General features: G+C 42.6%; 1 protein-coding gene across 2 annotated transcripts in view; it reads left to right on the top strand.

Moving 5' to 3' along the window:
* Nucleotides 1-20,028, top strand: part of ZFPM2 (zinc finger protein, FOG family member 2) — a 381,732-nt gene that overhangs the window by 80,471 nt on the left and 281,233 nt on the right. For both annotated transcript variants that reach the window (XM_048507431.1, XM_048507430.1), the window contains one exon: nucleotides 14,203-14,304. In XM_048507431.1, the coding sequence (XP_048363388.1) occupies nucleotides 14,203-14,304 (102 nt within the window). The remainder of the gene's footprint in view (nucleotides 1-14,202; nucleotides 14,305-20,028) is intronic.

Raw genomic sequence — 20,028 nt, 5'->3', positions numbered from 1 at the left:
ATTCAGGCTCCTCTTTTCTCCTGGACATACTGCTGCCTTGGCCATCTACTTGACACACTGTTTCCTTGGTGTGGACTCCTCTGCTGCATGGACTTCATGGACTCCTCTGCTCCCCATCCCCCTGAGATCAGGTCGTATCACCCATCTGAATATCATCTCTTCTCTCTTCTATGGAGTATGTGTATTGGAAGGGAGAGGATACATAATTTGTGGTCTCAAGTGTTTGTTGTTTTGGTTTGTTTCTAGTGTGTGATTGTTGCTAAATAAATCTTTCAGTAAATTGGTTGGTCTCTGTCTTTTTTCCTTTGGGAATACTGCTCTGGAATAAAGCCACTATATACATAGACAAAAGATCTGTTGTTTACCCTTCTGGAGACCCGTTGATAGCTAGTTCCCCCACCCCCCACTCCTTTTCTGTTAACAATATCCTTTTAGGTGCTGATGAAGCTGTAATGCTGAGGTTCTAATTATCGTGGTTAAGAGATGTGAAACAACTTTTGGGACTTGCCATCCTTACTAACCCTTCTGCTTTCCTCTTGGGAGTGAATTTCTCTAGCCCTTACCTGGATTGCCTTGACTATACTAAAATATTTATGGGCACCAAACATTAGCCAGTGGGCAGACTCTGTCTAAGTTTTCTGACTGGTTTCAAATCCTGAAAATAAGGAAGCCCTGTTTAGTATTAACAGTTGCCCCATACTGCAGTCAAAGCTCTTCTGATGACCTACATTCAGTCCTAAGTTGGTTTCACGTAGCTGGCTCAAGATTGGCTGACCCTTCCATCCTTCTGAGGTCGGCAAAAAGAGTACCTAGCTTGCTGGGGGTAAAGTGTAGATGATTGGGGAAGGCAGTGGCAACCCTCTCTGTAAACATTGACTGCTTAGTAAACATTGTGATGTCTCCCTATAGGTTGGTTATGACCTGGTGCTTGCACAAGGGGACTACCTTTGCCTTTTCGTTGGTGTTAATAGCCGTTAACACTCATTATATAATAATTAATAGGGGAGGTTTGAGAGGGGATTTGTTTGCAAGTTGGGAAGGGGCTCGGAGTGTGGACTTAAGCTACAGCATCCTCTTTTGATCTCCTGCCATTGTTAAAAGGCCCCAGCAAAGGCCTAGCGAAGCCTTTAATGACATTTTAATTATTTTTTTGCTGTTCCAATGCTGTAGCAGTTGGGAGCAGGCTTGGCATAAGGCTGACAATCACTTTGAGTTCGATAGTGAGGCCTTTACAGACGTTGTTTTCTTTTAACCAGATTAAGAAGCTCAGCTCTTTAAACTTCTTGCATATAACAGTGACATTTTCAGAGTATGCTTGGACCAAGGAGTTCAAAGTGAAAGAATAATAAAAGAAACCCGAAAAGCCAATATGACTTTGTTTTTTACCTTGCTGGAGGAGCTGCTTGTGCAAATCGTCTATAAGCTTATTGACCTGCATCTTTGACTCCTTGTTTTCTCTGGATTTGGCTGGAGTGTAGACACTGATAGAGCACTGATAGAGGTGATTGAACAGCCCCCAGGTTTGCTTGGCATCAGGCCCCACAACCCCCCCAGGACTGACATTATCTTTCTCTGACAATACTTCATGTTTCCTCAAGCTTCTTTAAGTTTATTATTTATTTTCTGTTCTTTCTGGAGCCTTTATGTAGGGTTTTTTTTCCCCTCCCAAGGAAGTGAAGGGCACACATTACTTCTTTTGGTAAGCATACATTTTTTTCCTAATGGAGGAAAAAAGAGGAAAGGAGTAATACAAATACTACTTTCCCAATATTTCCACAGAATCAACCGTATTAAACTCCTAATTAATTCATGCATGTTTGCCTGTAGAAACTTCTTTTGGAACAGTACAAAGGTTATATTCGGTTTGTGATGTGTGGAACTGTTGAATCCATGAAGCAATCTGTGTACAAGTAAAAGCAGTGTATGCTAATAGTATATAGTTGTTGCATTTTTCATTGTAAGTTGCCCTCCCAAGGAGGCAGGATTCTCTGTAAAAAGTAGCTTGCCTATTTATAAGCAGAGAATACATTCACAGAATCATCTGTTTGTGTGAATATCCCTGCCTTCTGCTTTACCAAAAAATGTGGTTTGGATTTTGTCTGTAACAGGCTGTTTCTGCACGGGTGGAATACAGCTACCCAGGGACGCTAAAAACAGCATCCCTGGGGAGGGGTTTGCACGGCCGCTGCCGTCGCATCGCAGCGGCCTCGCAACCCCCGAGCGGTGCGAAGCCGCTGTTTCCAAGCGAGGTATTTTGGAAACAGGGAGCAAGGTATTTCGGAAACAGCAGCTTCCAACCGCTGCTGTGCGAACGGCAGCGGCTGGAAGGCGCCATTTCCCCCTCCTTTCCTGAACACCTACTTTGTCTCCTGGCTTCCGGCTTGTCGTAAAGGCTAGGGGACACGCCCCCCCCGGCCTGCGACTCCAGAGCCATCACTATGGGCTGTGGGGGTGTGTCCCCTGGCTTCTGCGACGAGCTGGAAGCCAGGAGACAAGGTAGGCGTTAGGCGACGGCGCAGCCTGTGCGAAGGCTGTGCTGCGGCCTGCCGCCCTCCTGGGACCGTCCATGCGAACGGTCCCAGGGGGGTGCGTTGGCATTGTTTATGCCGATGCGCCCCCCCCCCCCGCACCATTGCGGTGTGGAAAGGGCCTGAGAGAGATGGATTCCACTGTAGTTTGATTGTAGAGTTGGTGTGATGTAATGGTTGGAGTGCTGGACTAGGAACTACAAGACCCAGGTTAGAATCTTCACTCTGCTGTGGAAGCTTGCTGGATGATCTTAGACTCAGCCTAACCTACCCCAGAGTTATTGTGAGGACACCAGAAAAAAACAATGTGAATCGTTTTGTGTCCCTATTGGAAAGAAAGGCATGGTTTAAAGGAAGTAAATAAATAAGCATGTTTCTAGTTTCATTTTGGAGTGATCAGCATTGAGGCTGGTTAGGAATTCACACCCAAGTCAGTGAGCTGAGGAATTTGGAAGAAGTTACCCTCTAGAACATATGGCACACTTGTGTGACTGTCTCATGATTTCTTCTGTATTTGATCTCCACATATCTCCACATATCTCCACATATGGTATCTCAAGGGCTTAATTGGGTAGGGTGATAAATGTGGGAGATCCCTTTCAGGAGGACAGGATGACCTAGTTCTCTGAACCTCTACAATTCTGTAGATTTCATGATTTTATGTCAGTTTTCTAGAATAATAACCAAGATCTTAAGCAACAGGAAATTTTTGTGGGTGACAAAACAGAATATTCCTCAGTAGAGCTTCAATGGTTTGTCGTGTTCTCAGATGCAAAAACTGTTGGCCATGGTCTGACGTGATTATGGACTGAACGGATTCTTAGCAGTTCTTATCTTTTTCTTTTAGCACTCATGATGCTATCCTCGATATAATAATCATTAGGGATTGTCATAATGGCAAAGCTCCTATTGACTTTGGTTGGATCAAACATAGGCTTTGATAAACTAGCACAATGGTTTGCAGTGCTCAGTGGCTTTATCCTGTTCCAGCTACTCCAGCAGATAGGAGTTCAGCGGAAGCTATTGTAATGAGCCCAGCATTACAGATAGCGTTGCAGTGATGATATTCAAGCATTTGGTGTCAGGTATACCGTGCAAATGTTTAACTTTGCCTATGGACCACAAAAGGAATGCTGGTGCATGTGTGAATTTTTAAAATGAGCCCCGATATTTAATTAACCATCAAATGGTTCTCTGCATGAAAATCTTTAAAATAAAACTTTTAAAATTTACTAAAGGATTATTGCGAGGAAAACTCATTTCAGCCTGCACCCTGAGTGTGACCATAACAGGTTTATCAACTGTGAGTGGATTCAGTGGGTGGGTCTTTCACATAGTGAAAAGGGCTGACTGTCAGGGGTCTCCTTTGTCCAGGAAATTAATGTTGCCCTGAGCTCCAACTACATTCACTGGAACCAATTTTTGACACAGACATTAATGGTTCCCTGTGAGGAAAACACTACAGTCCTACTAAGGGCAGAGACATAAATGATCCTGTTAAAACTCTCCTTATCCACATGAACAGCTGTAGAGATTTTGGAGGAGCCCAATCTTTGTTGTTCATTGCAGGCCCAAATGCATGTTAAATGGGAGTACCATGATTGTATTCCGACAAGTGGGGACCCTCAAGAAACTTGTGGGAGCAGCCATCCCTTCCCCCCACCCTTGCTTCCTCCCCTCTTCCCCTTCTCTCAGTCTTTCACTCTTTCTCCCTCCTGCCACCCTCCTTCTCTCCTCCATGCTTGTCACCTTCTCTCCCACCATCCTTTCTCTTTCTGCTCCCTACCCCATCACCCTTCTGGCCTCCCACTTGCTTTCTCTTCACTCCCCACAGCAATATCTGTGACAATGGTGCCCCCAGCAGTGGTGGCAGTGACTCTCCCAGAATCACAATGGATTGCCCAACTACAGAGATCGGTCCCCCTTAGGTTGGCTATCTCCAGTGGAAAATCAGCCATTTTCTTTAGGGGAATTGATGTCTTTCATCTGGAGATCAGTTGTAATTCTTAGTGATCTCCCCTGCCCTGCCCGCCTGCCCCCCTGCCCCCCACCACACCCCCTGCCAACTGGGAGCCCAGCTGGCAGCCAGCAGTCCCTTCTTCCCTCCCCTCTGAAGGAGAAGAGACTGTAGTCCCCAGCCTCAGAGAGCTGCTTTTATAAGCACTGAGGCCAGAGGTGGGGCTTGGGAGGCGTGGACATGTAAGGGGGGTTTGAACCCGTGGAAAAAACCCCCCCCCCACTTACCTACGTCGTTGAGCAAGGAGCCAGGCTTCGGTGAGTCAAGCAAGTCCAGCAATATCAAATAACCCACATATTGTTTCCAGGCCTATATTTGCCATCATCCAGGTGGGACCTCAAGATTCGCCAGAATTTCAACTGAATGCCTGACAATTGAGATCTGTTTCCCTGGAGAAAATAGTCGCTTTAGTGGGTGGACTCTGTGGCATTGCACCCTGCAATAAAAACTGAAGCCCTGGATGCTGTGATTGTCTGGCAATAGCCACTGGGGGAATTTGTTCCTAAAAGCTACAGGTGTTTCTTTCTTTTTTAACTTTTAAGTTTTTTAAACCCCTCCAGAGTATTTTCTTTAAAGATTTCACATTTTTCTGCTAAGCTGGGACCCTTTTTAGGTTTACAAAAAGATACTTCTTGCCCATTCATGGCTCCAGTCACCAGATTTTAGTGTCAAATTTGACTGACTTAGCTATTGCGTGTGTGTAAAGGGCTGTCAAGTTGTAGCCAACTTGGCGAACCAGGAAGATTTTCAAGGCAAGAGACTAACAGAGGTGGTTTGCCATTGCCTTCTTCTGCTTACTGACCCTGGTATTCCTTTGTGGTCTCCAATCCAAATACTAGCTGGAGATGACCTTGCTTAGCTTCTGAGGTATGATGAGATAAGACTAGTCGGGGCTATTCAGATCAGGGCAACTTGACTATTAGTATATGGATTTTTTTCCATCTGAAAGTGGAGGGGGGTGGCTTAATCTGCACGGGAGTTATTGGGTGAGGGACTGACTCTTTTTCCACATTCATTTTTCTAGTAGACACCCTTCTACCCCTGCAGTAGGGAAAATAAGACAGGCACGTACAATTTAGGGCTAGGGGGGAAAGTGGTTATGGAGGGGAGAGCTAATTGAATCTTCCCATGTGCCTTTTCCCTTCTGAAAACTTTCATCTACAATCTTCTGTTTCTGCTGCTGGGGCAAACGTACAGGTACTAATTTGTTTATCCCAGTGTACACAAAATGAGCTTGATAGTGGAGATTTTCCACAAGGGGAAATAGCTATTCCCTCCTACTCACTGGGATGAGATAAGAAATGAGCAAATGGAAGCAGGCAGATGAGATACTTGGGCTGCCTTTTTTGGATTTTTCCTTAGCTTGCTTTGATCAGATTTCAAGACCCAATCTTAATATTTCCTCTCTCCTATTGAGGGACCCATCCACACAGAGAATCCTAGGTACCCTTTGTTTCATTAGGGATGGTGAACTTTTTCCATATTGCAGTCTCAGAGGATCCCTTTGGTATTTACCAGAAGTTCTGTAATCCCCCTCCCCTTCCTGGATAAACTTCATCATTTTCTAGGATATTGTGTCAGTGTTACATGTATGAGTCTTTTTTTTAACTTCATGTGGATGTTACTTTTAACACCAGACAACCTGTTTTATAATTTAATCTAAAAATGTAACTTTTCCCCCCTTCTCGTTTCTTAATGGATTGGATACTGAACAATACAGTATTATTTTAATGAGGTAGATCCAGCTAGCCTGTAAGTAGCCATTCTCCAACTTTAAGTCCCATCCACAAGTCCAGGTGGCCGGCTGTGGTGCTATGGCCACAGCACCCCGCCACTCCATTAGGGGCTTCCCAGCAGCGTAGGGATGCTTAAAAAGCATGAAAGCCGCCCTGCCACCAAGCGCCCCCCAAAGGGTGGCTTAAGTCTCAACTTGTGGCTGCCGGTGTAACACGCTGAATGGCTGGGAGGAAGTCAACTCTTCCTCCCCTCTATGCTAGCAGCGGCGCTGGGATGCTGGAGCTGCATCCAGCACTTTGTGCCAGTGTCATGGAGGGCTGCAGTGGCCACATGCTGGTGAAATCTCCCCTCCGCCAGGGTAAGTGCCCCAGGGAGGGCAAATCCACTGGAGCAGCTGTGAGCCACTCCCATGGGTGCATTCGGCTCTGTCCTCTGGATGGGTTCTTTAGCAGTTTTTTCTCCAAATCCAAAACCTTTATTAGGCATAAAACCAGTGCCAAGAATTTCAAATACAATAAAAAGATCATTATTGCTCAACTTGCAGTACACAGAGTAAAAACATAGCAACAGCTTCAGAGATTTCAACACTAGAGCTATTTAGAAGCTTAGCCATTTTTATTTTATCCGAAAGGAGCATAAATCCTGTTGGTAACACAGTTCTCAAATCGGTTCTGATGTTGTTGTACTTTGAACAATGAAGCAGAACATGAGAAAGTGTATCAGTTGTATCAGGACAAAATCGACAGTGACGCTCATTTTGTGGAATACCAGAGAAGCGACCTTGAAGATGTACTGACGGAAAAGAGTTACACCTTGCTCTAGTCATGACCCATCTGCAATTGTAATTAATAAGTTGTTGCAGGTATATAGCAGGGCTAGATTTCTGAGGGATAATCCCAAAGAATATTGGAGAGCAAGAGCTTTGCGCTTTGCTCAGGAGAAATTGGTACTCTTGATCAAATAATCTAGTCTTTAAGCGATGGTAAATCTCCGGAGCGGTGAGCAGTTGTAGGGCCTCCCAAGAGAAGCCCAAGGAAAAGATCTTTTTTTCAATATGTAGCCACCATTTCGAAAGCTGGAGCTCTCTCATTTCTAACTGGGACAAACTGTTAGGGTCAGTGCAGAAACAAAGACGCAGCCAAAACTTAAAAGTTACAGCCCATGCCCTTGTTTCTAATAAATGTTGCCCTGATTCCAAACAAAGAACACCATAGGGGACACAATGCGGGGTGCCAAAGATCTTATATAGGAAATTGGATTGGATGCTTTCCAATTTCTGGTGCCATGCTTGGATCCAGATGGGGATACCACACAAAAGGTGCTGGGCCACCTTAGCGTTAAACACCTTCAACGCTGCTGGTATGAATCTACCACCATTGATATTAAAGAATTTCAGTACTGCAGCGGATAAATTTTTGCAGGCTTTAAGGGGGTTATCTCTGTGTGTGGTCCAGGTTGACTTATGATGGAATATTATCCCAAGATATTTGAACAATTTAACTTGCTCGATGTCAGCACCCTGGAGAGTTTTTTCTCTTACGATGAAGAAGAAGATGAAGAAGAAGAAGAGTAGTAGTAGTAGTAGTAGTAGTAGTAGTAGTTTGAATTTATATCCTCCCTTTCTCTCCTGTAGGAGACTCAAAGGGGCTTACAATCTCCTTTCCCTTCCTACCTCACAACAAACACCCTGTGAGGTGGTTGGATCTGAGAAAGCTCAGAAGAACTGTGACTAGCCAAGGTCACCCAGCTGGCATGTGTTGGAGTGTACAGGCTAATCTGATTCACCAGATAAGCCTCCACAGCTCGAGTGGCAGAGTGGGGAATCAAACCCGGTTCCCCAGATTAGAGCGCACCAGCTCTTAACCACTACACCATGCTGGCACTACATCACTACACCACTTAATGGTTCTTCCTTTAAGGACAGCCTCTTAAATTCGAGGAAGGTTCCTTAGACTTGAGGAAAACTGAACTGGAAGTATAATATAAAATATTTTAATAAATACAATAATAAATAAACTGCTCAATGGAGTGGTAAGATAGGAGTACGATCCACTTCAATGATAATGTTCCAGTCTGGGCCCAATGTGCTGACTGATAAGGGCATTTTTAATTTTATTAAAAAAGCAAAGTTTAAACTTAGATTTATGAAATAAATATTGAAAATTCAGACTGGGTGTGCTGTAAAACAATTAATTAATATTAATAACAATTCAAGGTTCAGATACATCCCTTTCAAGTTCCGTCTCATAGTCTTCAAACACTGATATTTGGCAAAACAGCACCAGTATCTGTCTGTCCCATAGACTGTGATTGTTCCTTTTTATTATGGCAGCTGAAGAGCTGTTTGGTTAAAGCATAAAAGCATCAGACTGCTTGTCACAAGCTCTTTTTAAAATGTCACTTTGTATGTAATAAGCGCTCACTACTAAGTGATAGGCGGCAGTCAGAAGAAAAGATCATAAAAATATAGGATATAAATAGTGCTAAATGCTTCCAGCAGAAACCCCATGATTTCCTCCTCTATCCCATTTCCTACTGTGTTTCTTGGAGAAATCTGGGCTTGCCTCAGCAAAGAACTTGCCGAGAATTATTTAAAGTTAAGTAACAATAACTTGTCAAAATGATAACCTATAATAGAATAATTGTCTGTAACTATACTAGATGTTTCGAATGGGCAACCCCTTCCAGAGCCCCGGGTGGTGGGATGCAGCGCCACTTGGGTGCTGGCCCTCCACCTCCAGGAGGGCTTCTTGGAAGCACAGGGAGGGAAAAAAACAAAAAAAGCCTCCCCAATGCTGAAAAGTCCTTCATTGGGCTCTATGGGCTTATGCTACCTAAAAGGTAACTCCCTGCACCAGCATTCCAAGGAACAAAGGCCAGGTGGAAGCTGACTAATGCTGGCTCCACCCCCTGGCCATTCCCCCAGAATGCCCTTGCCATACAGGTGGGAGGTGGTCGGGCGGAGAAGCGCTGATGGGGTGCTCTGCTTCCTGTCAACCCACTGTGGAAGGCTATGGCGGCCACCCTCCAGCAGATTTGCCCCTCCACCAGGGTAAATGCCCCTGGGAGGGCAAATACATTGGCCAACCCCAGCACTGCCTGCATAGGTGGCTTCAGCTCCCCTCCCTCTGGATTTTGCTGTTTGAACTCGGCTTTTAATTCTTTGTAAATACTGTGGCTTGGTATCGGTGGGTGCAGTACTTTGTAAAGATCTAATGTATGAAGAGCCCTAAATCTGTAACAACTCCGAGAGCTAGATTAGTCTGACTGTTTACAGATCATAGGCTACAATCCTACAAAAATTCATCCCACTGAATGAAAGAATGGGTTGGATTGTTCTCAGAACCTCTCCTTTTCCTTTAAACAGTGTTCCTTTCTTCTGTAGGTGATCTATTAAAAACAAATTAATGTAAGAGAATGGCATGTTAGGTTGCTTGGGGGTAAAATGTAGCAGCTACAATTTTCGAATTCTGCTTTCTAATAACATAAATTTTTGATTATAGAAATTCTTGTAAATGCTAAAAAAGACAGCAGCACAGGCCTTTGTTCTCCTGCATTTGTACAGTTGAATTCCAGCATTTTGACACGAGTGAAGCATTTTCTCTCATTTCTGTTCCAAATCCTCATGATGAGCTTGTATATGGAGAAGAATGTGAATAGCATTGTTTATATTGCTTGAAACCGCAATCCAGTAAAATTCCCATTAGTATGTAAAATGTTATACTGAGATGAATGAATGTTACTCTGTTTCTGCTTAAATCCTGTCAACTAAAATCCAGTGAAAATAAGATTTTATGAGAATTCTAGAAATCACTCAGTTTAAGACAAAGAGTCCAAGGGAAGGGAATTTCATTCTATGAGGGCAGATCCTATTTGTTTTCTCGCTTATTTGTAGCTTACATATGGATGCACAGAGAAAATAGGGCATTACTATCATTATGGGATTTCAAGAATGCAGTGATGGAGAGTATTTTATGTAGTAAGTATGGTTTTGAAATCCTTTGGAAGTCAACAGGATCATGTTATATTTTGTTAGCTAAAACAATTATTTTTATTTCATGAGTTTCTTAATACTTTTATTTACCTTGTACCACAGGAGATAGGCTAACAATTAGGAATAATTTCCTCTTATTTTTAAAATAGCTATAATTTAGCTAGCTCTAATAATTAGGGTGCTATTCCACTTACCATGTGACAGCAAAAAAGGGTGGCAGGGAGAGAAGCAAAGATTAACTTTTTTCAAGGAAATTGATTAAGTAAATCCAATTTTTCTACATAGAAAGCAAGAGAATAAATTAGTTTTATGGAAAACATTACCTCAGTGATCCCAGTCTTGGTGCCTGTAGGCACTATGGTATCTATTGATGGGTTTCCTGCTGCCCACACCATCTCATCTTAAAAGTAAATAGCCAGTCCTGGCTTTCCTCCACTTCACTGAAGCAACAGGTGCTTTGGAAGAACTTGGGAGGCATCTACCTCTGTATCTTCAGCGAACATCGTTTCCAGAACTGCTTCATGCTTTGGTGGAGGATGCTTGGTTTGCAGTCTCCCGAATTTTGTGACTAGGCGTGGCGTCACAGGACACTGTTTTGTGATTGTTCCTGATCCTGTGGCAGCAGAGGCATAGCTGGGCCTTACTGCACCCGGTGCACTCTCTGTGTTTTCCACCCCTCCCCCGTGGTGCCCCGCCCCACCCCCAACACACTTGCCTCAGTTTAGCCTGGGGCTTGCAAGGTCTCCTGGGAAGTGTAGTTCCCACCAGGCCATTTTCAGCCTCAAGTGAACAGGCGCCCTGGTAGCTCCGCCTCTGTGTGGCAGCCAAAGTGTGGTGGTTCCTATCCCTGTTCTCAAAATTCCAAAAAGCATCTATAGACTCTGCAAGATGAGGAATACCTGCTTTACCTTATAGAGAGGGGTTAAAGATATGGAAAGCAAGAAGAAATGTTAATCATAGCATGATTTCCAAATACTCTAGTATCGACTGATTAGAATTCATTAAACCATGATCTGAAACCATGGTTTTAAGCTGTTAATTAATCACAGATTGATTAATCAACTGCTACTATTTTTGATGGTACACAAATGGATAATCCTGGCTTATTAAGCAGCACCATCCTCGCCATGGTGAAGGCTGGCATACTGGCTGAGTCCATACAGAGAAGATGAGAGAAGTGAACCAAGTGAGGCAGTCAACGTTTGTCGAGACAAACCAGCATTGAAATGATTTTCAGTGAGCCAAATCGTAGTGTTCACAAACTAGCAGTTGTTAAAATAAACCATGGTTTCATTGTGTGTCTGAACTGAGCCATAGGCTGACCCTGGCAATAAATTTCACAGAAATATTTTGTGAATCTATCTTGATTGAAAGGGCGCAAGTCCCCTTTTGCAGGTTTCATAGTGAACACGAGCTCCCTGTAGGGTTTTTACCTTTTTAATGAAGATTTTGGCTATAGTTGGAGCCATCAATGAAATTATGTTTGTTGGCAATGCTTATTTTTAAGCATGCATCTTATGGATATTAGTAGGTTCTTGCCTTTGTCCTCCATATACCCTCAAGTCTCCTTGCAATATGTTACAGTTATTCTCTCTTTTTTGAAAAAAAAACACCCCAACTTATATAAGCTGTTTAAAACCATGGTTCTGATCTGTTTATTTTGAAATTGCGTGTGGTGGGAACAAGCGGTGAAAGAGGGATGCCTGGTTTGTAACCTTCCCAGAGACAAATGACTGATAAAATTAGAAATAAGAGACTGAATTAAATGAAACTTTAGCTGAGTTCACAGGTGTCCTGTTTTTATATTCTCTAAAACCTGTTGTTGCTCTCTGCAGTCTTTATGCACTGTATCAAGGCAAGATATCTCATGGCACTCCAAATTTAATATCACTTCGAAGAAGGAGTTTGCATTGAGGCTCCTATTTTGTGCTGCCATCTTGCATTTAGGCTCCAAACTTGAACTCAATTCCGAACTTTCCATATTTTTCCTTCTGTGTTGTAGGCAGCTTTCTGTTTGTAACTTCTTTTGGAAGTCCTTTACCAAAAGCTATCTTGTCTGATGATAAAACCATGAGTGTATGAAGCTCACACATTTTTCATCTCTTTTATGACCTTATCTTTCACAAGCGGCTTCTGTGAAGGTATCCTAACTATAGAAAGCACCTGGAAAACATATATGATATCTATGCTGTGATAAGCAGTTGTGAACAAGAAACTAGACCTGTCAGTTCTGAACTGTTCATTGTTAGAAAAAAAGATACTTTATAGATTTAGCTGATTGCAAAATACATTATAGGGGGACTAACAGCTGCTGTGATGCTCATAGTCAGGAAAGCTCAACGGTTACTGTTGCATAAATTTTTTTTTGTAAGAGGAAGATGTTGATAGGAACTACATGGATTTAATACTGCAGCGTAGAGAATGACTGACTGTCTGACGTTGGAACTTCAATCGTAAATATATTTGATTGTAGTTCAGCTTCCAACTTTCCTTTGGAAAGTAATGTCCTGATCCTAACAAGACATGTCACTTCAATAAGAGATAGAAAATACGTATTGCCAATGTTAACAGCAACTTTTGTGATACAAGAGAAACAAGGCCTCTCTTATTAGGCTGTCAGGTAGCAGAACTGGCTTCACTAATTGAACTTACACTCGTCTAAGGTTGTTAAAGCTTAGCAGAGTGCAATTCTGATTAGGACTGTATTATAGTTTCTAAAATGAAAGATGCCAGGGTTAATTCTGAATGCAAGTTCCACATCCTGACCCAGAAGCTGTCCTTTCTGACCCCTTGATTTCTGGCTACAGACTACAGTTACTTAGTGGTGAGGAAACTGTAATCTGGAAATTGTATTCTGGGTCAGAATCTGGATCACTATTTTTTATGTTCCAGTCCAACTGCCGCTGGAAACAGGATGCAAATTAAGCAGTTGAGGCATTGTGCTTTTAATAAGGGGACATTTGAATCCAGATCTGGGAACGAAGAATACATGTTGAGCATACCAAAGAGCCAAGGAAGAGGGCCCTCTCAGGTCTGGCCCTGCCCCTTTGGTTTTATATTGCACTTTATATTGGACTGTTCTGTGGAAAAGCAATAAAAATGAAGCAATTCTTAGGAAAGGAGATTTTAAAATCTGGATCTATATTCACAGGTCTCAAGGAATAACATTTTTTTCCACACAGCATGCAATGTTGGCCTAAGGGTATTTGCTTTTTTGCTGGAAGACAAATGGAACACAATCCACATTATGATAGAACTGTGGAATAAGACTGTAGTTATCCCTGAAATTCCTTGTGTTTTAAATTGGTGAATTTTCCCTAATTTAAACGTTTACACTGACACTTGGCAGTATGTTGAACTTTACAAGAATCTTTGTTTGTAAGAACTTGTTTCTTTTCCCCCCAAAATTTATACCCGAGGTTGTAACATAGCGTTCCACAGCTGTGGAATATTGGTTCAGGCTTTCTCTTTATGGTATACCACTGCAAGTTTGGAGTGGGAATTCTAATACTGCTTCACCAGTTCCATTAGGGGCTATTGAATAAACTGACATGCGGGATTCCAGATTTTACAGTTAGGTGTACGCTTTTGAGAATAAAGCTCCCTTCTTTACGTATCTTACTAGTTTAAACAGCAGGAGACCAAATTTTGTTGGTTTATATGAGGATTCAGATCTAACTGTTCTATTCAGGCCAAAATGGCTACCCTTGGAACAATTTGTACAATGTACTGCAGCATTTATTACCAATTTAACAACTCATGGGCTCAAACATGTTCGAATACTGATTTTGTTTAAAAAAAGGTTAAAATCATTACTTATATGTAATTTAAAGTGAGCTCATGCTGTCGCTCACACTTACGATACTTGCTTTGATTTCTGTGATTGAAATGATGCTAACTGTATGTATTACTTGGAAAACCGATAGGTGATGAAGAGGGCAGCCAAGAAGCAGCAGATTCTGATGGGGATGCACGATTGGAGAAATCTGGGCCGCTTACACTCGAGACGGAAGAATGGGATGGGCCAGGTAGGAAAAAAGTATAGTTAAATTGTTTGCTTCCACAGTAAACACATGCGGCTGGTGTTGTATTCAAGAGTTAAGGGAACCAATACAGTTATATAGTTTATCAATAAGAAAATTGGACTTTTAAAAATCATAGTGTTGTACAAAAGGAATTTTTTTTGAAAAATTGGTGAAATAAGTAGTAAAGGCTATTATTCCTTAGAATTAAAAAAAATCTTTGGTAAGTACAAAAGAGAAAATTGCAGAGGCCAAATAGAATGGTGAAGACCTATCTCTTTGCCTGTTTTTTTTAGAGCTGTAGAAACCATGTGTGGGGTATTAATCCCATTGTTTTTATGAGCAACGTAGGAGAGGAGTGGCGGCTGAAGGAACTCTGGGGGCAGGGACAAGGCCAAGAAAAGAACCCCCTCCCAGGCAGTGGTGTAGCTATAATGGGGACATCTGGGGACAAATGCCCCAATGGCCCCCAGTGAGTCACGTAGGGGGCGGAAAATAGTCCCCCATGCCCCTCCCCCTTCTGCTAGGCCCAGCAGAAGCTTTTCAGCTGGCTGCAAAGAGCAGCTGGCTGAACTAAGGTAAGTTCAGGCCTGGCAGAAACTTTTCCCTAGACCTGTCCCTGCCCCCAGTCTCCTTCTGGTTTCAACACTGCTCCTAGAAGTAAGTAAAGCTTAATTTTAAAGCCATCAGAGGCTTTGGTAGAAAAGGGGCCCCACAGCAATGTGTGCTTTCCAAGCAGAAGCCAGCCCTGGCAGACCAGCTGGGAGCCCAGCAAGGACAGGAGAGGGACAGACTGTGATGCCTTGGGCTGCCTTCTTGGCCTGTGGGGCGGTGGGGGGCGGTTGGCCAAATGCACACCCCAAGCAGGTGGCACTTGGGGTGAGTGCCCTCTCCCTCCCCAAGATTTGCCTCTAAACCCTAACCCAACCAGAGTTACCTCAGGTCACAAAGGAAGATGAGAGAAGGGTGAATTGAAAGAAGGGAGGCAGGCCTTGGTGGGTCCATGGAGGTGCACAGCTTCTGTAAGAGAAAAAAGAAGAAGAAATAAAAACAACATGTAATGAGCAAGGGCTGAGAAGGAATGCACAAGGGGGAAACCTGACAGCAAGACAAAGAGACTCAGAACCCAGATCTGAGGCCCTGGTAGTCTAAGGATGACAGTTGGTCTATATATGGACCAGTGATCTGTTATCTGTTCCAGCCTTTCACATTTTTATCTTGGTATCCTGCTAAGGAGTTTGAGGCAGAGAACTTGAGGCTCCTTTCAACTGTTTTATCATCCCAACAAACTTGTAAGGTACGTGAGATAGACAGAAAGTGACCCAAGGTCATCCAGTGAGCGAAGATGTGGTATAAATATTGTATTTGTCAGAACAGCTAGCATTCTTTTGGCAAACGCTCTGGCCATATGGTCACTGTTGGTGTTTCCACTGGAGAGTACGATATTACAGGTAGGGAAATTCATTATATAACAGTCACAGTTTGCATGGTGTTAAGCAATATGGCCAGCATGAAGGGTGTCAGAACTGGCTGCTGCAGTCTAGATCAACACTTGGTCATGACCTGCACCCTTACCCTCCAGTCAATTCATTCATGTTGACTGTTTGTGTTCCCAAATGCTATATGCATATTTCTTCCCTAACACAAGATCATTTAATGTATTTGAGATAATTTCTATTCAGAAAGGCAAGTTGCATAGAACATCCTGTTCTTTGTTATGTTTGTGCATATGGAACTGGACAAATTTGTATATATCTCGGTGTGTAAAAAAAAGAAACACTAGTTTGCTTATATGTCTCTTCAACAAGCTTTCTCTCTCGTTCATAAGAAAAAGCTAGTTCAGGAATTTGCTTATTTATTGCTGATTTAAGGGTAAAAACAGTGTTTCCTTTTGGCTAGGAGACTAAACACCTATTATCTAGTTTCAAACTCTAAGCTTACATTTAGCAGCATGTTGAGTTTAACAAATGGATATGGCAGCCAATGATGTTTTCAAGGACTTTTCTTATCAGTTTTTCATTTGATATAAATCATTTAACACACCCTGGTCATTGACTTCAGAGTTAAGAGAGAAACCTGTGGACTGCAATCAATAAAGTGTAAGAGGTTTGTGTTTAGGCAGAAATGTAAGCTAATATTTTCTCTCACAAATGATATAAACAGTGCACATGCAACATGATAGAACTAGGAAAGATGGCAGTTTCATCGGCATGAATAAGAATGACCCAGACAGCCATTAGCTGTGAATATGCAGAACTTGGTTTGTGAAGCAAAATAACATAAAGGGGTTCAATATCCTTATGTAGAGATCTTCCTAATTATTGTTGTAACTGTTTCTTGAATAATGATGATTGTATTTGAAGCAGTAATATCTTAGAATAATTCTTTCTAAAAACGGAGAATATTCTCTTCAAAAGACTGGAGAGCCCAGAAGTCTTTCTAGAAATAATTTATAATGCAATGACAACATTTTTCATTTAAAAAAGCCTCTTATATTTCAATCACATTTTCATCCTTGCTTGACTTTGCAAATTACTGTATTCTGTGTATGAAGAGGGGAAGAATTCCAGCTGTAATTTTCTGAAACCAGCAGGTAGAAAATATAGTGCAAACAAAAATTAAGATACAGTATATCTGATTGTTGTGATGTCATTTATAGTGTTATTAATGATATACAAAAATATGCCTATATTCTGCACAAAGCACTACAGTGTTATGTAAGCACTAGATCTGGCATTAAAAGGTATTGTACTATAGTTCAATAGAGCTAAGAAGAGAATGCTTTCATAAGGTGTTGTTTGAGCTACTTGCTGTAACTAAAACACATGCAGTAAATTCCATTTGCTCAAAAATTTCTTTGTTATGTTAGTTGGGTGTCCGTATATAAATGTAATTTAATATGGGAAGGATGTTGGATTTCATGGCAATTTTATACTTTGTCAAAGCAAGCAAGAAAATTAATTGATCCATAAACAGAAAAATGAGGAAATTCCAACCACCTGGTAGAACTATAAATATTAGAATGGCAAGAGGTAGCAAACCCCCAGGATGTGCTGGAATAGTTAACCCCAACAGTGACACACCAAACCATTTGGCTTGGTGCACAGGGCAACTAGGCTGGTCAAATAAATAGAGGAGTTTATGAGTGTTGAGCCAGCACAGTGTAGCAGTTAAGAGCGGCGGCCTCTAATCTGGAGAACTGGGTTTGATCCCCCAATCCAAGGGTGACTTTGGGCTAGTCACAGTTATCTCAGAACTCTCTCAGCCCCATCTGCCTCATGAGATGTTTCTTGGGGGCGGAGGGGGCAAGGATTATAAGCCGCTTTGAGACTCCTTAAAAGTAGAAAAAAGGAGTCTGGACGCCAACTCCTCTTCTTCTGCTGGAGGCAATGGCAAGGGATGAGGAAGAAGCCGTGGCTTACCGCGTGGCACTGCCAGACAGTGCTAGTTCTGGAGGAACTGGCGGTGCCAGTGCGGCTCAGCTTTCTCACAGTATATCTGGCCAAGTTCAACATTAATCTTTCCCTCCCTACTTCTGTTTGTCAGTATTCTAAAAATTTCCAGGCAGATGTTGCCTTTTTAGGCACTTTGGCTGAAAAGATTGCCTACTTGTCGTAGGGTATGGTGGAACTTCTTTCAGTTCCAGGGCCAGTTCACCAATCTGCATTCCAAGAAGCAAATTAAGAACACTCATGATTGCAGTAGGTCACACTTCAGCCTAGTCATGACATGATAAGATATTGCCATGTACTTCCCTAGTACCCATAGATCCTCATACCACAAAAAGAAAGGAGCAGAAAGAGAACTGTGAGAAGAAGGTAGTGTGAACAGAGCAGAGGTGGGATCCAACCAGTTCTGACCACTTCTCTAGAAGTGGTTACTAATTTTTTCTGAGTGCTGAGAAGGGGTTACTAAAGTAACCTCCCTGCCCAATAGGGACTGGAGGTGTGTGCGTGCGGTGGTGCCACTGTTTGAATCCCACCACCATCGGAACCTGTTATTAAAATTTTGGGATCCCACCACTGGAACAGAGGACTGCTGCATAGCAGACTGCAAGAGAATAGGATCATCTTATCACAAGATATTCTGAGAGCTTAAAAAACAACAGCAACTATGACTAAAGTTACAATTCTACACACATTTGGAAGTAAATCTTATTCTCTAATGGCCTTTACTTTAGACTAAACATGGATAGAATGGAATTTTAAAGGTGATATGTGTAATTGCATAGTCACTATATAGGTTGGGGTTTTTTGTGCTGGTACTTGCCTATACTGAGTACCAGCATTTTTTTTGAGGCTCTCCCACATCTTGCACCTTGTGCACCAACCTGTCACAAGCAGCCACAGCCATAGAAAGAGAGAATGAACCCTCAGCAGGACAGCCTAGAGAAGATCTGCAGAAGAAAAAGGGAATTGGTAGAAATCAGTGCAACTGGCACCTCTTTTTGGTACAGGTACTGGCACCTCTTTTTGGTACAGGTACTGGCACCTCTTTTAAAAACAAAAATAGAATTGACTAATAGTAACGTATACTCTTTTCCACAGAAAGATCTAAGTACAATTCCATATTTATCTGCTACTTCTTTCTGGACCTTCTGTGTTGTTGTATTCAACTTTGTAGTTGAATGCCCCCTCTTTTCCTCACACCTCCCCTTTTCACTTGGCTTACCTTGATGTCATTGATGATGGCTTGGAAGAGGCTGCCTTTTCTGCTGTCTCCATGGTGTGTCATTCCCAAAAACCAGCCAGCAAGGACAGGAAGCAGTGACTATGATCTGCCAATGGGCTGTGAGGAGAGGAGGAGGGGTAGCGAGGTGCCAAGATGCCCCCATCCTGACTGGCTGTGAGCAGGAACAGTGCAGTGGCCGCACTTCTCCCTGGCCAGCCCCTCACCTGGTGTTTTGGTCAGAGAGACTCCTTCAGCCTCTGGAGTCTCCATTACTTTGCCCTGCGGAGTGAGCCATGGCAGTGTAAGCCAAAGGGTGGTGGCAGGGGCATTCAGTGCAGAGAGATACCTCAACATTCAGGACTGTTTTCAACTGTGGAAGCATGCTACTTCTGCCATACCATCACTGACCGCACTTGGATCTTTTGGTGGAAAAGGGTATAGTGGGCCACTAGATGATACTGGCCTCACTCACAAAGTAGGAATGTCTCCAAACTTGGGAAACTTCCCAGGCATGGAGAAAAATACAACTGTGAATGAACCAAATAAAGGGGGGGAACCCTGAACAATTGTCTGGGTTTGGCTCCCGGTTAAATTGGCAATGTTCACCAGTTTTTCTTTCCTTGCTGCAGACCCTCCCATCACTCCCCAGAGTCTGCTACCCCCCAGGAGTAGCATTTAAAGATACTTCAATGGGCTGTGGAAGAAAAATTCTGCTTTGATCACAGAAAACTTAGTCTAGATCCAACTTCTAATGAGGACTGAGAAAGTTCCAGAAAGAATGGAATGCTGCGAACAGCTGCAAGTGAAAGGAAAAGCAGACAAAAGAGAATGCATTCAGGTTAAGTGCCTGAGAATTCAGAGAATCCTAGAAGGGGAGATTTTGATCAGTGGCCTTAGATTTCTAAATAGTTTATCCCTCCCTAAGATTTCTCATGGAACTTCAGTTTGTTTATCATGAATTACCCAGAGTTCTTTGCAGTAGATTTTTTTCTGTGGGACTTACAGAAAAGGAATTATTCCTTCTATTAATATTCTGTTGTGGATTTAGAAATGATGTTT

This window comes from Sphaerodactylus townsendi, linkage group LG09 (genome assembly GCF_021028975.2).
Source record: "Sphaerodactylus townsendi isolate TG3544 linkage group LG09, MPM_Stown_v2.3, whole genome shotgun sequence".
NCBI lineage: Eukaryota > Metazoa > Chordata > Lepidosauria > Squamata > Sphaerodactylidae > Sphaerodactylus > Sphaerodactylus townsendi.
The sequence above is the reverse complement of the archived record's forward strand: the minus strand, read 5'-3'. Positions and strand labels throughout refer to the sequence as shown.